At 41.1% G+C, this 18427-nt stretch overlaps 1 protein-coding gene across 1 annotated transcript; it reads right to left on the bottom strand.

Moving 5' to 3' along the window:
• Positions 1–6329: 6329 nt before the first annotated feature.
• LOC134359126 (interferon-induced protein with tetratricopeptide repeats 5-like) lies at positions 6330–16902 on the bottom strand. Its single transcript, XM_063072092.1, has 2 exons — positions 16822–16902; positions 6330–7841 (listed from the first exon to the last, which is right to left on the bottom strand). The coding sequence occupies exons 1-2, from the start codon at positions 16900–16902 to the stop codon at positions 6330–6332; spliced, it is 1593 nt and encodes a 530-aa protein (XP_062928162.1).
• Between the last annotated feature and the right edge of the window lie 1525 nt (positions 16903–18427).

The raw sequence follows: 18427 nt of genomic DNA, 5'->3' as shown, positions 1-18427 counted from the left end.
GCTTTCCATCCGTGCTGGGTTGAGCGTCAAGCTAACACTCAGCCTCATAAAAATAAGAAAGCCTGCTAAAAAAATGCCGTCATGACGGTGTCCCGATGACTCCACTGGGAAATAAGGGCTTTCTTTTTCCAATTGAGATCCAAATTGTCTTGCTTGTAAGGATCTCCTCTGCCTCTGGCTTGAAAGGGAACCCGACGATCCATAAATCTGAAGCCCTCTTAGCCACATATTGAACTGCAGCATGTATCTATTTCCTACCTCAATAACTCTGGCCATAATCTTGAGATTACATTCTTGGACATCCTGCTTTTTAGCATTCTACTTATCTCCCGAAAATCACTTCACAGGACCTTGTCCCTAATCCTGGTTATGTGTTGAGGACCAATATGGACCATGACTTCTGGCTGCTCTCTGTCTCCTCTCAGAAAGTCCTGTACCTGCTGCGAGACATCCTTGATCCTGGTGACAGGGAGGCAACGCATCCTCTTGGAGTCTCATTTGTGGCCACAGAAACACCTTTCTACATCCTTTACTATCGAGTCACCCATCATTATCATTCTATGTCTTCCTCCTACTCTACTTTTTCTCAGAGCAAGGCAGAGTATCACTGTCAGTGCTGCTGTCTTCTCAAAGTTTATTGCCCTCCCCCCAGTTGTATTCCAAGGGTATACTCATTTCTATAGGTAACAAACACAAGGGCACCCTGCACTGACTGGCCACTCCCATTTCTTCTCCTCGTGGTCACCTTTGGGTTTGGCCACTCACTAAAACTCTCATCTATAATGTATCCTCAGCATCCCAGATGATCTGGAGTATATCCAACTGAACCTCCTGATCCTTGACCCCTAGTTTGTCAGCTGGGTACATTTTCCACAAATGTAGGGATCAGGAAGACCATGGAGTCCCCATATTTCCCAAATCATGCAGGAATATCAGAAGAGACAAAATAATTAGATTAGATTAGATTAGATTATGAGGACACAGTCCTCTTTTATTGTCATTTAGTAAAACATGTATTAAGAAATGATACAATGTTCCTCCAGAATGATATCACAGAAACACAAGACAAACCAAGACTAAAAAAATTGACAAAAACCACATAATTATAGCATATAGTTATAACAGTGCAAAGCAATACCGTAATTTGATAATGAACAGACCACGGGCATGGTAAAAAAAAGTTTCAAAGTCTCTCGAAAGGCCCATCATCTCACGCAGATGGTAGAAGGGAGAAGCTCTCCCTGCCATGAACCTCCAGCGCGGCAAACTTGCCGATACAGCACCCTGGAATCACCTGACCACAGCCGACCCTTGAGTCCGTCCGAAAACTTCGAGCCTCCGACCAGCCCTCCAACACTGAACACCGAGCACCATCTCTTCCGAGCGCTTCGACCCCGGCAACAGTCAATGGGCAAAGCCAAAGATTTGGGGCATTCCCCTCTGGAGATTCTCGATCGCACAGTAGCAGCGGCAGCAAAGCAGGCATTTCAGAAGTTTCTCCAGATGTTCCTCCATGCTTGTCACATCTGTCTCCATGAAATCAGGATTGTCCATGGCCCCTACTTAACAAATACAATATCAATTCGGAGCGGCCCCACACGCTGCGTCACACCACCTTCTTCTCCTCCCCTCCCCAAATAATGTACAGTTGATTTTGATATCATTCCCAAATTTGCTGAAAGTTACATGAACTTCCGACATATTTTAGAATCCGTGAGGCAACAAGCCAAAGATTTGGGCCTGAATATGGAATTAATTAATAATCTGAAGGAAAGAAACACATGCAGATAGTGGCCACAATGTGATGATATTTTAAGATTGCTTTGAGATGCAGGGGGAAGTATCACAAACTTTGGTTTTAACTTTTAAGATATGCAACTTAAAAGTAGATGAGAAATAAATGGAACACAATAAACCATAAAAATCTAAAGACGAATAACACATAAACTCCTCACGGGCTTCCTGCGAGTCCAGGTGTCAATGAAGATGAAAATGAGAGGGTTTATCATCGAAATGTCAGTTAAAATCAACACATGAACCAGACTGGAAACCTGAGAAGGGTCTATGCATCATTTATGCCTGGTAAGCACTAGATCCTGAAGACAAAGGGTTAGCTGCTGCTATTTGGACAAGAGCACTCAGCTTCATTTCCATTCACTTCAATGGATACGATCCTGCTACAGACCTGCCTACTTCCCTGACATAAACCATGACTCGTCTAACTCTCTAACAACCAGCTGTGTTGTCCTCATTTAGCTATAACTCCACCATAAACCCAAGTCTCTGTAGATCAATACAAAAGGTTCCCAAACCTATTTGTGGTGGTGAAGACAGCCACAATGGAATTCAGAAACCACTGTTGGATCCTGATGCTTTTGTGATCAAAAGGTTCTTCGGAAGTCATAGGCATAAAATCTATTGCTAGCAAATTTTATTCGATTCAAGAGTTCAATAATTTCATTTAATATCAGAGGATATGTACAATATACAACCTGAAATTCTTGTTCTTCTCAGACATACATGAAAACAGGCTGGGTAGGTTTTCAAAGGGCCTGATGCCTACCCTGTACACCCTCTTGTTAGGACCTCCCTCCAAAGATTCCACAGTGAATGTGCCACCAACTATTTCTACTGCCCCGTGGACAATTGATTTCCAAGCATCCTGGATCTGAAATGAAGCAGTTCATTTCTTCAATCTTAGGACAATGAATTTTATCCTCCTGTAAGGCAATGCATTCTGCAGCCTTCTGTTAGAAATACTCCTATGCTCAGACATGAGCTCAGTCGTTTCTGCTATATGGCTAACCAGTGATATTTCGTGTCCACGGACTGTTCTTGCCCCAGCAGAGTATCCACTGGCAAGTGGGGATCAACACTGAACAGTAGGTAATGAGGGGAATATCTGGTGGTAGTGTGAGATGTCACATTATACTCATACACTATCTCGGGTAGATGCTCTGGCCACCTGCGTTTCTTTTCTGGAGACAACGTACACAACAAATCATGCGTTGTCCTATTGAAACGCTTGCACTGAGCATTGCCAGAAGGATGATGCGGTGTGGTACAGCTTTTATTTACCCCGTACAGTTTGCAAAGTTCAGCTATGACCTCACTTTCGAAGCTATGGCCTAGGTCAGAAAGCAACCTCTCAGGAGCAACACACTTCATAAACTATTCCTTCGGGATCACATTTGCTGTGGTACCCATCTTTTGATCTTGATTTGGGAGCGCTTGGGTGGATTTTGTGAAAATGTGTGTGACTATTCAGACATTCTCACACCCGTCAGCTGACGGCTCTAGTACAGTGAAATCTACAGTGACAACTTGGAGTGGCCTAGAAGCAAGAAATGAATTCATGGGGGCGGAGAGATCTTAAGCTGTGGCATCTTGGCAAACATACAACGTGGACAATTTTTGCTCCACTGTGCCACATCTTTGTGCATGCCCATCCAAAAACATCAGCTTCTCAACATGTGCAAAGCACTTTCTATATCTTGATGGCCCTTAGCATCATGTACATACCCTAGCACTTACCCCAAGCTGGTAGGTAGTATAAGTTGATAAAAGAAGAAAATATTCAATGATCACCTGGTTAAATTTGCCTAATGGTGTTTGTGGATGCGGGGAGGCTTGTATTACTGTTGTTATTTCTTTGCCTGATAGGTTGTCTTTTGTTCTACCTCGCATGGTGGACATCCTCTGTTGGCATCAGAATGTATGGTGATCCTTGATGGGTTCCCCCAACACATCCTTGGCTATAAACACAAGTGACGCATTTCACTAATAAGAGAAAATGCTGGATGAACTCAGCTGACAAGACAGAATCGATGCAAAAGTGTATATTGAACGTTTTGGACCCAGACCCTTCATCAGAACTGCAGAAAATAAGGTGAGGAGTCAGAGTTAAAAGGTGGGGGGTGGGGAGGAAGGTGATAGATGAAACCAGGAAGGTGGGGGAGTGGTGAAGTAAATAGCAGGGAGGTTGATTGGTGAAAGAAATACAGGGCTGGAGAAGGGGGAATCTAATAGGAGAGGACAGAAGGCCACAGAAGAAAGAAAAGGGTGATGGCAGGTAATTAGATAAGGTGAGAAAGGGAAAGGGGAATGGGGAGTGATGAAGGAGGGGGGAAATATTACTGGAAGTTCGCGAATTCAATATTCATGCCATCAGGTTGGAGCTACCCAGATGGAATACAAGGTGTTGCTTGTCCAACCTGACTGTGGCCTCATCGTGACAGTAGAGGAGGCCATGGATTAACATGTTCAAATGGGAATGAGAAGTGGAACTGAAATGGGTGACAACTGGGAGATTCCGCTTTTCATGGCCACTGAAAACAACATGCATGTGTAACAGTTAGTTCGAAGAACAATTGGGATATTAGCCTCAATGACACGATAATCTGAATGAAAGAATAAGGAAATCTGACTACAATTATTAGGAAAGATCTGCTCTGCCATTGCTTACAGGCTGATATGTTGGTGAGACTGTGGCTGGAATATTGCTTTGGTTTCTTAACCATGGAGCCTTGCCATTAACCGAGGGGTCTGTGGATCCCAGGTTGGGGACCCCTGCCATAAAGGGAGTGCAGCAAAAACGTACTAAGTTCATGCCAGGGATAGCCGGGTTCAGGTTAACTAGTAGACAAGACCTGCATTGTTTAGCATTCATAGAAATGAGAAGAGATTGCATTGGAACTTAATAAACTGCTGCAATCAATCTGTTGTTGTATCTGTAGGAGGTGCTACAGGAAAACACAAATGCAGTCTGCAGTACCAGAGAAAAGGGAGTAAAAGATGAATGATGGTCACGTCAGATGCAAGATCGAAATAGCTTGAATCTAAAATATCTGAATTTCCCACCGATTCTTGAAGGCTGTAACGTGGCCACCCAGATGATTAGGTGCTGTTCCTCAAGCTTACACTGAACTTTACTATAACAGTGAACAAGTCAGAGTGGGATGAAGAATTCATGTAGCAGGCAACAACAAGTTCAAGACAACTTTTATGAGCCGAATGAGATGCATTGCAAAGTGGCCATGACACCTGCAACAGATTTGTTATTGAAGGGAAGACCACATCAGGAACAATCAGCTCTGCTTACTCAGTTGGATTTGTTAACTTTATTACCAGCACGAAAGGCTGGAGTGAAAGTTCCCTAAATGTGCCTTGAACTGATACTGCTCATCATAGTGTGCAGCAAGAAAATCACCCACACTTCACTACTGGTGTGGAGAATTAAATCATAACATTTCATTGGTTACTTTAACTCGCAGTTTCTGATATTACAGCTCATTTAACAACTTTGAAAGGAAAATATGTATTAATGACCATCAGATTTTGAATTAAAATTTAATTTAAAAACTCTAAGCTTTGGAAATCCAAATTCTTAACGGAAAAAATTCTGAAAAAAACACACAACAAGTCAGGCAGCATCTCAATCTTCAGTCTGAAAAATAAACTGTTTTCCCTTCCATGGATACTGAATAAACTGTTAAATTTTCTGCTTTTATTGCATAATATTATAATACTTTTAACTTTTTGAGTCGGATTTGTTGCTTCTTCACTGTGAATTGCATGAAGCTTTCACTCATTAGTGTGGCAGGTAAACAAACTCTAATGTGGCGTGTAGACTCTACTACAAGTTGCAAAGATTTCATCTGGAATATTATTGCGTACAAACTAAAATGCTTGGAATGGAATTATTGAGAGCAAATCATGTAAAAGTGTAAGGAAAGTTTATAGTAATCAACCTCAAGTGTAAACTGGAATATAGAATATTGACATAATCAGGTAGAAATTGGTTATGGGCCAGTTGAGAAAAAATGAAGCTGAGTACTCTCCTTTCTCATTTGAGTATTTTATAAATCATTTTGCTTTCTTTCAGGCAAAGCTTTATTAACATGCAAACTGAATCAGATGTCACTTCTTGATTGGTGCTGTCACACAAAAATTAGCTATACCTAGAACTTGGTGTACTAGCGATCAACTCCAGCTGAAATTGGACCCATGGAGTGACAGGACTGTGAACTTACAGTTGTGTTTACATGCTAGTCATACTGATCTAGCCTTAGCATCAGATGAATCTGAAATAATGTCACTTCATAGCAGGTGGAAATTGGAGAACTGATGGGAGAGAGAAACAAATACTGCAGACTGTATGGTCACAATATTCAGCACAAAGCCTTCAGATGATCACCAATGAAACATGAATTAAATATGTTTCTATTAATGTACTCCACATAATATCAGACAACCCTAACAGCTGAAAATGGTTAAGGAAAGACTTTCCACAGTCAGTGTACCCCTGGATCTGTTTGGGCATCTGGAGCCTAAGTAGAAAGGCTTAATTCAGAAAGAGCATTGAGATATTCTTCATTGCCAGGATCAAATTTCAAGGCCTTTTCAAAGCATTTAACAGCCTCATTCTTCTCCCCAGCCAGCTGGTGCACCATCCCAAGAATTCCAAAGGCTTTGCTGTTTCTTGGATTCCTCTGAATTTGTTTTCCTAAGATCTTTCTCAAGTTACTGTCACAGAGCTTCCATTGTTTACTTCCATGATGGATTTTAAGTCCGTCCAGAAAATAGATGATGGCGTTTGATTCAGATCTTTTATGGTGCAGTTCAAATAATCCAACTTGTAAAGCGAGTGCCTGCTTATGATCCAGAGCAAGATCTTCCAAGCTCAGCAGACTGTTGTAGATCTCCTCTGCTCGGGTTACTTCTCCATTTTCTAAGCAGATTCCTGCAAAATCCAGTTTTGCAAAAATAAACAATGGTTTGAGTTCAAGTGCCTTTTCAAAGTGATATTTGCTCTTACTGATCAACTCAGCTTTCTGTTGAAATGTAGCTCTGTCAAGATAGTTGCTGCCTGCTTTCTTTTTCAGAGTGAACAGTTTTCCACTGTAACAGATACCGATTTGGTGGTGTAAGAAGGATGAGCATGGAGTAAATTCTAAAGCTCTCTTCAACAGGCCTATTGCGATATCGACATCTCCTCCTATTCTGTAAAACTTTGCTGCATAGCGAAGCACATACGTCAGATCTGGGGTCTTCCTCAATGCTTCTTCAACTAATTCATTTGCTTTCTCTGCTTCATTGAACTCTTGCAGCTTTAGGGCCAACATAACCATGGCCACTGTGTCATCTGGATCAAGCTCCAGCACCCGTCGCAGATACCTCACACACTGACTCTGCTCCTGTTTCTCTGAAACACCAGAAATCATTTCCAGACGATAAAGAGCAGTCGCATAGCCAATATTCCACTCCATGTTATCAGAATCTTCCTTCAAAGCCTTTGCAAAGCATTCCTTTGCCTCCTCATAGTATTCAGCAGCAGAACTCAACAATGACCATCCCTTTTCCCCGTACACTTCAGGGATCATTGCTGTATAGTGAGGGCCATCACTGAGCGGTTTACAGATCACCTCCAGCTTGTCGAGGTAGGACTGGGCCTCGGTCAGTTGTCCCATGTGGTAATTCACCCAGGCAAAGTTTCCATAGGTGATGATGCTTCTTCTTTCAAATTCATCTTTGTGGTTCTCCCTCAGAATTTTTTCAGCTTCCTTTAAATTTTGAATTGCTTCTTCACAATTGCCTTGCTGACAGTTTACAAAAGCAAGTTGGTTGTAGGATATGGCTTGATATTTGACACCAAGTTTTACAGAATCTTGTAATCTAAGCTTCATATCACTGAAGTCAGTGTTGTCCTTCTGTGGAATCCACGTGAAGTGACACTGAAGCTGACAGAGTTTCTCAAACAGGGATTCCTTCAGAGTGTCGCTGCATGAAAGCACAAAGTAATCAAAGATTATTGGTGTGAAATCGATTCTCCATCCTAACTGCTAAATGCTTGGATTGACAATATTAGCAAATTCTGAATTCCTGAGGTGCAGCATAGGCAGGGAGAGGTGGGTGCAGAACGGTTCCATCCCTGCCTGATCAGATCACTATCTACCAGATGGTGATTAACCCAGTGGAAAACAGTCTTGGTTCTAGAAATACCAACCAATTAGTATTGACAGACACTGAAAATAATTACTATGATGACATGATGCTGAATGAATGTGTTTTAAATTAAGCAAGAGAGCAGGATATATTTACATTCCAATTTGTCATTTAAGGGGTGGGCCAGTCCAGCAGATTATTAACTCAGTAGCCGGGAAAAGAAAGAAGAAAACATCTTTGTTGCACCATGTCAGTCAGTTGTCTCTCTATCAGAAATCATGGCTGGCAAATTTCAGAAGCAATTGGTAACAAGGTGATTAGCCAGTGTCTCCAACAGATGAAACCCATCATCAGATAAAAATGCTAAGAACAGCTGTGACCAAAAGTCCCAAAAAAGAGCCTAAAGTTGTTGCTGATGCTATGAAAATACCATGGATATCCAATTTAAATCAAGAAGGTAACATCCGTCATCTAGAACATGCCATGTTCTCACAACTACCATCAGACAGAAGGTACAGAACCTTGGAATTCTGCACTATTACATTCAAGAACAGCTACTTCCCTTCAAACATTCAGTCTTTAACTAAATGGGCATAACTTTAATCACTCTTGTTTAACAACACTCTGAGTGCTTTGCACTAAAATGGGTTTAGTTTATCTTTGTTATAATTGTCTTCTGTCTTGTAAGAATTGTGTATAGTCTAGATTTATGTTTCTCTTGTGAATGCTTCGTATGTGATGCTATGTGACTGTGATGCTGCTGCGAGTAACTTTTTCATTTCACCTGAGTATATTTACTCATTGCAACTTTATTCGATACCTCTGTTACATATTAACTTGGTGTAAGTTAGAGGTCTACTGCCTCTATTGTCAATGCACTTCAAGGTTTGATGTGTTGTGCATTCAGAGATGCTCTTCTGCATACCACTTTTCCAACGTGTTAATTTGTGTTACGTTCAACTTCCTGTCAGCTCAAACCTCGCTGGCCATTTTCCTCTGATCTCTCACATTAACAAGGTTTTTTCACCCATACAATCTCCACTTCTTGGATTTTTTTTTCCATTTTTTGCATCGTTCTCTGTAAATTCTAGAAACTGTTGTGCTTGAAAATCCCAGGAGGTCAGCAGTTTCTGAGAATCATAAACCATTCCATCTGACACCAACAATCATTGCACAGTCAAAGTCACTTAGATCACATTCCTTCCCCATTTTGATGTTTGGTCTGAACACCTAAGCCTCTTGACCATGTCTGCATGCTTTTATGCATTTAGTTGCTGCCACATTATTGGCTGATTGGATATTTGCATTAAAGAGCAGTTGTACTGAATAAAGTGGCCACTCACAGTTTGCAATTGTGCAATAAACTCAGTTTAGATTTTGAACTGTTTCTGACAACACAGCAAATTGGACAAACAATTCTGAAAGTGTTAAGTGTAAAATGAAAACAACATTACCTTTTGCTTGATACTGTCATAGTTAGGTCTGTGAGATGACGTCTGTCACTCAGGAGAATCCAGTGCAATAATCAGTGGTAGGTCAAGAATGAGAGATGTAGAATAATTCCTCCTCAGTGCAGGGAATTGTGAAAAATATGGTAAAGATGACAGAGGTGCAAGAGATTACAGATGATTGAATCTGGAGCATAAATAAAACAATCTGTTGAAGAAACTCCACAGGTCAAACGCTGTGGAGGTGAAGGAATGGTCAATGATGAGGGTCGAGACTCATTATAAGATCTGAAGAGTAGAGAGAAGGTAAACTGTATAAAGAAGTCAGAGGAAGCGGTGAGACCAGGACTAGTAGGTGATAAGTGGAACATCACAAAGGGGATCTGAACCCGATGTCTGTGCACCAGATTATAAACTGAGAAAGAGCATGAGTAGATCAGTAAGACAGATTCAGTTGTTGGAGATCAAGGCAACAAAGGTGAATGTGATAATTCTGGGGAACATAGCGCTGACAGCTGATCCAATCCAATGCTGATAAAGATAATCATGAATGTGGGGAGAAACTGTCCATTCATGTCAAAGTCTGAAGCCACAAATGTTGAAAGCAATGGAACAATGGAACAAGTTTCCCCACACCCCTCCATGCAATACTGTGAACTGGCATCATCCTCGACTGGTTGAGCCCTAAAGTTCAGATTATGTCTGTTGTAATGTACCTCACATGTCAATCTCATCAAGCTATTTAAATTTGGGAAGGTTTTCGCAAATGTCTTGCACTCAAACAAATATCAGACCAGTTTGCAAAACCTGACACCATATTTTAATGTTGCCAATCCCATATTCTGTTAGATCTGTCACTGTGCCCTCTGGCACATATCATTACTGAGTGAGATATGGTGTTCAGAACTAATCCCAAAGATAATTTAACCAAAGATGTGCAAAGCTCCAGTTTTGATTTCCAGCTCTCCTTGTGATTAAAGACTCATTTCCCGCTATTCACTTTGATTATCAGTCACTGGGTTTAATGATTTCCTTCTGTTTCACCGCTCCTTTACAGATTCCGAACTTGTCCACATTCTCCCACCCTGAACTCCAGATTCTGCAGTTGCTTCACCTGCATTAACCATCATAATACTTTGTAGATTATAATCCCTATCTGCTTTGCTCACTGCATCACTTAGTGACATCTATAAACTTCAATATATAATCCACTATTACTGAATACTCTCAATGATGAAAAGCCTTTCCCCTAATGCAGATTCTCTGAAATGGAGAATATGTTTATCTATTTGCCTCTTGGGGCTCTGTACACATGAATTTTGTCCATTTCAGGGACTTGGACTACAAACCTTACACCAATTCATCATTTCCTAGGATGAAAAAGTGAGTGCTCTCATGTTCTTGGCCTCCCCCACTACCTCCCAGTAGTCCGAGTTCCCAGGGTCAAATAAAGTTCCCAGATCACAAACAAGAGTTCAGATCCTAAACCCTTACCCTAAGTGATCACAAAACCCTTTCTTAAATGTCTGCAGATCCAGAGGCCGATCACATTAAATTTGACTGATCTGGTCATCCATGCTAAGCACTACTGTAATTTCCCAAGAAGAGGGCTTACTCTCCTCATGGTGCTGTTTGGGACTCCAGTTATACTTCAGAGGAATGGAGAAGCGATGTGACTGCTCAACATGAGGATTTCTGCTGGTGTTTATAATTCGGGGCATGGGCCAGAGTTGTACAATTCGTTGACTGAGAGTGGAATGGAAAGTGAAACTGGAAATTGAAACTGTCAATCCTGCTCTTTCCTTGAAAATTCAATTGATCATGATAACTATTACCTTTAAAACAGGCAATGTTAAATTGCAACACCATCAAGTCTCGCCCTTTTACACGCTAATCCTGCCCGCTAGTTAGAGTGAAGAATGGAGTTTAAACCAATCCAGCAGAGTTCAGACTTTAACCCACTGTCACTCCTCCATTCCTCTACCATTATTCTCACTCTGTAACTATCTTCTCCCTGTGTCTTTGCTTTCACTAGTTTTCCTCCATGGAGTCTGTGACTTAAGAGACATCAAGGGCATTGACATAGAAGCAGGTGACACAGAGAGTGGAATGAAGAACATATGAAGATTCAGGAACAGAGAGTCTCCAACATTGAGCTCACCTTTGAAGTCAGAGTGGAATCTTTTTAATGAAGGTTCTCTAAAATCAGGACTAGGGTGACTGACGAGAAAGGAATGAATCAAAAGGAAAAGGAGCTTGTGAACGCTATGTGATGGAGTTTTGCTGCAGAAAGAGAGCGGAATGTTTTAAGGGAAATTAATGGGAAATCAGAAAGAAAGAGAATAGAAATTGCAGGGGGGAATTCTGGATTCCAATGGGCACGTGAACTATGATCTGATGTCCACTGGAAGAGAGAGCCCAGGGAGTGAATATAATAAGTGATGGACCAAGTATTTCTGAGAGAGCTGGGAGCAACAACCAGTAAACTGTTGAATGATACCATGGGACAAAACCTGTTCGCTAAGATTGTGTTGCACTTCTTAACTTGCAGATATCATAAAAGAAGTAGCTGATGAAAATCCCCAATGTAGCTAAAGAATTGTCTTAATTGGGAAATCCTGTGGAAGATGCTATTTTATTATTTTTAATATATGGAAGTATGTTGACTGAGGCCTAAGTCTCCCATTGGACAAATTTCCATGCCATTAAGCTGGACATGCTTTGATCATTTCAGAAGATCGGGACTGCTAGGTAACACGGGGGGCCAGAAGTGCTCACTTTAGGCCTCAAAGGATCGTCTTCCTCAGGGGTTTTCTCACACATTACTGTCCATGTTTTCAGCTCACAGATTTGCCAACGAGGCTTTCCAGTACCCATTCAGGCACAGTAACAACTTTCCAGAGCATGGAAACTTGGATATTGGTTTTCCCAACAAGAGCTCAGTTATTAAAAATTGTATTGAGGAGAAAGAGAAGGAGGAGGAGGAGTTCAGGACACCCAGCAGTTAGGCTACCTTGCAAGGTCACTTCCTAATGACCACTGTGCTCATCTGTGAGGGACTCAATGAACTGATTCTTTTGATGGATTCAATTGCTTGTCCGTCAGTATTTGTGTAGGTGGTGAGACCGATACAGGCTATTGCTGATGTTCACTGCTAGAAATAAAGTTTCTGGTAGGAAAATTTCAGTACAGGCAAACAATAAAGTGCAAAGACATATAAGGTAGATTGTGAGGACAAGAGTCCATATTATTATAATAGGAAACCATTTAATAATCTAATAGCAATGGTTAGCACCATGAATTACAGTACAGAAGACCCGGGTTCAATTCACACCGCTCTCAGTAAGGATAGGTATCTTCTTACTGTGACCACGTGGGTTTTCTCCGGGAGCTCTGGTTTCCTCCCACAGTCCAATGATGTACCGATTGCTGGGTTAATTGCTCATTGTAAAGTTGTCCCATGGTCAGGCTCGGATAAAATCGGGGGTTGCTGGGCAGCGTGGTTCGAAGAGTCAGAATGGTCCTACTGCACGATGTAGTTCAATAAATAAATAAATAATAGAACTTGTCCTAGAGCCTGGTAGCACATGCTTTGGGGCTTTTGCATCTTCTGCCCAATGTGGGGGCTGGAGGAAAGAGAGAATGTCTGCGGTGTGTGCGGGGTCTCTGATAATGTTGGCTGCTTTACTGAGGCAGTGAGAAGTGTTGACAGAGTCACCGGATAGAAGGCTGGTTTTCAGTCAGGTACTGAGCTGTGTCCACAATCGAAAAAGTACAGGCACTGGTGAGCTTCCTAGGCCATGGCATCTCGGTATTGGACCAGGACAAACCATTGGTGATGTTCACCGCTAGAAATTCGAAGTCTCATCTCTCTACCTCAGTATCGTTAATATAAACAGGAGTGTGTGAACAACCCCACTTCCTAAAGTCTATAACCCGCTCTTTTATTTTTTTGATATTATCATGAACCCATGTTATCATTTCTATTTGAGAGTGGTGATATCATCTACAAACTTCTGATGTTTACACTAGGATTGGACACATTATGGGTGTTTGGAAGGAGGAACCAAAACCGCTGTAAAAGCTGACTGTCTATGTAGTGGGACAGGCTGCTGACACATAATAAACTGAGTGTATTTGATGTTTACTATCGGTGTTTGGGGGGAATGTGCAAAGTACAGTATGCAGAACTGATTTGTGTCAGCAAGTATGAAACATCCATGTGTTGACTACTAAAGAGGCAGAGCACAAAATCAAATGAAAGGGGAATTACGGGAAAAGGTCAAACAAAAAATAGCCTGGGAAACCAAACACAACAATGACAAGCAGAAACCAAGATCACCAGGAATTTGAAAATGAAAAATAATAACTTACAATGGTTATCAAAATTAACAGAGACTCTTTTTCACAATTATCTTAGGTAAACAAAACTTGTTGGGTGAATTGGCAACCATTTAAAAACAAAAACTGTGAATTTTAAGTAAATACGAAGAAGCATACAACAGAGAAGAGGACAGGGGCAACATCAAAATCTCAACACTGAGGCAAAAGCATACACAAAGATGTATAACATACAAAAAGTAAAGTATTAATTATATATATATTAAACAAAAGTTATTCAAGTCATCCCAAGGCAACTGCCGTCAGTTTGGGAAAACTGCAGGTGACATAGGAGGAATGTGAATTCAACTTTGGATTGGATGAGTTTTGAGAATGTTGAGAAAAATAATTCCCCTTGTGAAAATTCTGTAATGAGAACACAAAGTTTCAGAAAGGGAGTGGTCACTTTTTAAAAATAGAGACAAGGAGAAATTTTTGTAATTCCCTTTCCCAGGAGGCTGTGGAAGCTGAATTGTTGGATGTATTATATACAGTATTCAAGGCTGATGTGGGCCTTGTCCCAGAGCCCCAACCAGTCACAAAAAGACAGGTGATGCTTCCTGTGAATATGTGCAATATGGTGTGCTCCTGATTGAAAACATGAACAATAAACTGATAGAGACTATAAGAAGGTGCTTTAAATTTCAAGGGCTGCATTCTTTAGACTTGTTGAGATCTCTGTGAATATTTCATAAGTCTTAAAAAAGTGTATAGAGAGTTGAGATAGGCTGTTGGCATTTTAGACTTGAGGATATTGTGAAGCTCTTAAGAAAGTACATAAAGGCCAAGTCTGGAACAGCAGAACAAGTTTGAGAGTCTGTACATCCTGTGCTCGAAATTGATGTTGGTCCAAATCAACATTGATAAACAGCACCACCATTAGGAAAATAGAGCATCATTTTTATGTTGTTGTCTTATCCTGCAGCTCATTATATGCTCAGTGGCCACTTTATGAAATAGCTCCTGTACATAATTAGGTGGTCACTGAGTGTATGTTTGTGGTCTTCTGCTGCTTTAGCCCATGCACTTCAAAGTCACATTTTTAAGGTCACATTTCTTGAGCATTCTCATGTTTGGTCTGAAAACCAGAACCTCTTGACCATTCTACATGTTTTTATACATTCTGTGATGCTACCTGATTGGCTGATTAGGTATAATTTGTACTAATGAGCTGGTGTACACATGTATCTAATAACATGGCCACTAAGAGTTTGAGATCTGATGAAGAGTCCCGGCCTGAAACATTGACTCTTTGTTCTTTTCCATAGATGCTCATGAACCTACTGAGTTCCTCCAGCATTTTGTGTGTGTTGCACAGAGAGCATGTTTATATATTATGGTGCACTTTGGTATTAGAGAGACATGGTCATTAACAAGAAAATTGTTAACAAATGGTTTAGTACAGAAAAAAGAAATATCTGTTGCAGACTTCTCAGAGACAGTGATACTGTGGGCAGATGGGTAAATAGGGAGATGAGAGAAGCATTTTGTCAAAGTCAGCTCTTTATAATTGGAAATACTAATTTTCCCATGCAACAGGAGATGTAAAACAGTTCAAATTATAGAGGCAAGGAACTTACAGAGATGTATTTGTGTTATATTCCTGGAACAGTGGAATTTCTTTCCATCATTTTTATTCATTTATGAGACATGGATGTCACTGCCAAAGCAAGAAATTTTTGCTGATCTCTGATGTGGATACATCCAAGTGGTTTACAATATACCATTTCAGTTCCCAGATAAACGCTGAATGCTTTGCTTAAGCTGGATTAAGAACAGACTAGGGAAGCACTGCAGGTATTTCTTTCCATGTGAGGTCTGACTACAGTTTAATCTAGCTACAGCATGACTTCCCTATTCTTATACACAATATCCCCAGCAATGAAGGATCATGCCTTATGCCTTCTTTACCACCTTAGCCACCTGCACTGCTACTTTCAGTGAACTATCTGGACCCCAAGATCCCTCCGGACCTCAATGATATTTGGGGGATGACCATTAACTGTATACATTGTCCTTTCATTTGACGTCCCTGAATACAACACCTCACACTGGCCTGGATTAAACTTCATCTGAACTTTTCTGTCCATATCTACAACTGATCTATATCCCACTATTAATCGATAGTCCTCCACACTCTCCACAATTCCACCAATCTTGTGACATCCACAAACTTGCGAATCCACCTGTCAATGTTTTCATCAAAATCATTGATATATAATCACAAACAACAGAGATCCCAACACTGATCCTTGTGGAACACCACTGGTCATGAATCTCCAGCAAGGACTAGTTAACTTCCACCCCTACTCTCGGTTTTCTGCAGGTAAGCCAGTTCTGAACCCATACTTGCAATTCACTCTAGATCACTTGCACTTCTTAACTTCTTAATGAACATAACATGAGATTCGACTTACCATGAGGGTCCTGATCAAATGTCTTACTGAAGACCTTGTAGATAATGTCCACTGACTTACCTTCAACATGCTCCTTTGTCACCACTTCGAAAACCTCATTCAAATTTATAAGGCATGACCTAACCTGCAGAAAGCCATTTTGACTGTTCCTGAGCAGGACTGGCCATTCCAAATGTGCACTAATGCTATCCCTCAGTATCCTCTCCAACATGTTACTGACCACTGACGTGAGGCTGAATAGCCTATTATTCCCTGAATTATCCAGACTTATTTTCTTGAATACAGGTACAACATTCATTACTGTACAGTCATTGGGGCCTTGTCTGTTGCTCGTGAGGACACAAAGATCTTTGTCAAAGCCCCAACAATCTCGTCACTTGCTTCTTTCCATATACCGGAAAGATAAGCCATCAGGTCCCTCGAATCTATCCACTTTAATGCTTACAGAAGAAGACCAAGCACTAACTCCTTATCTTCAGAGTGTCCCGGCACATTTGTATGTTCCACTCTGGCTTCATTATCCTCAGAATTCTTCTCCTCTGTAAAGACCAGTACAAAGTACATATTTAGTACCTCAGCCTCTTCTCTGATATATGTCACAAATTACCTCCTTTATCCTTGAGTGGACCTACCTTCTCCTTAGTTATTCCCTCTTTCTTCATATGAGCTGAACGTGCTTTTGAAGTCTCCCTAATCTTATTCACCAAGGACATTTCATGCTCCTTTTGGCTCCTCTAACCATCTGACTGCTTTCCTGTTTTATTTATATTCCACAAGGGTCCAATCTGATTTCAGCTTTCTAAACTTTATGTATGATTCTTGTTTTTTCTTGCTAACTAAATTTAGGACCTCTCAGGTCTTCCAGAGTTCCCTTACCTTACCATCCTTATATTTACTCCTTATAGCACATGCGAAACCTAAACTCGGATCAACTGGTCTTCAAGCAACTCCCACATGTCAGGCATGGAGACGTTTTACATAGGCTGATCTAGATCAGTGCAACTTACTTCTCTCTCTCATCTCATATCAGTTGCTCGAGATCAGAGCAGCTTAGCTCTAGTCATACCCTGTTGTAATTTGCCCTCCCCCAGTTTAGTACCTTCCCACACTCAAATTTACACTGACTCAGAACTATCTTAAAATACAGTGCCTTGTGGTCATTGTTTCTATTACGTTCACCCACTATCAGGTTTGTCATCTGACTGGGCTCATTTCCCAAATCCAGATCCAGTATGTTTTCTTCTCTAGTTGGACTCCACAGAGGTAGTTCCAAGAATCCCTGTGGGATGCACCGAACACCTCCTGCCCAACTTAAGCCTCTTAAATTAAGGAATTTCCAATCAATACTGAGGATACTCTCTCTCTCTCTCACCAGTAATGCAACTCCTCTACCTTATTTACACCACCCCAAGATGACCAAAACAACAGAACCCAAGAAAGTCAGGCAGCCAGTCCTGTCCTTTGTGCAGCCAGGTCTCTGTAATGGCAATATCATTGTAATTCCATGGACTGATGGTGGCTCTGTTCACCCTTCTTGCCCATTATACTACTTGTACTAAAGTAAACACATTTCAGCCTAAGAGTCCACCACGTTTATTAGCCTGCCCTTCTCTGTACTTTCTTTCCATCTCACTTGGTCTCCTTGGCTGCATAAGTCCAGGGAAGACAACCTCCGACCCTGCCAACTCGTGAGATTGAGGCCCTCTCCCACCCCAAACCCCAGTTTGTGTGGATACTGTGTCATTTGCTGCCCCGTTACAAATTACTGCCACGAAATAACAGACAGCACACTGCATATGATTAAAAGATTATACTCATGAATTTTAATTTGACTGAAGGGTTAGTGAAGAAAAGGGCAAAAAAAAAGAAAAGGGCCCATTTTAATGAAACAGTCAAATGTGCACAAGTTGGAGCTCAAAGTTTCAACATCATCACCAATCCTCAATCGATCTCACCCCTGGCTGCATTGAATTACAGTCCCGCTCCAGGTGGAATCCTACAACTTCTTCTCTCCTGCATCTTCCCTCTTCATTTCCTCTTCAACAAATGCCCCAAGCCCAAGCTTAGTGTCCCTCGCCAGAGAAACCTCCCTTTAACCCAACCATCCTAATTGGATGGCACATATTTCTCCTCATCTCTTATCTTCAACGATAACCCAAACAAGCTGAAAACAGAACAGACTGCTCTTACAGAACTGCTAAATGAAATACATACAGCATAACAGTAAAAATATGAGCC

The sequence above is a fragment of the Mobula hypostoma genome, chromosome 19, assembly GCF_963921235.1.
Source record: "Mobula hypostoma chromosome 19, sMobHyp1.1, whole genome shotgun sequence".
NCBI lineage: Eukaryota > Metazoa > Chordata > Chondrichthyes > Myliobatiformes > Myliobatidae > Mobula > Mobula hypostoma.
Note: the sequence above shows the minus strand (reverse complement) of the source record. Positions and strands in the feature narration are given on the sequence as shown.

Excerpts from the sequence above, each read along its gene's own strand:
- LOC134359126 (XM_063072092.1), bottom strand. The coding sequence starts at position 16,902 with ATGTCCTTGGTGAATAAGATTAGGGAGACTTCAAAAGCACGTTCAGCT. Across the intron at positions 7,842-16,821 it reads AGGGAATAACTAAGGAGAAG|CAGTTAGGATGGAGAATCGA; the intron begins GTAGGTCCACTC and ends CCAAGCATTTAG.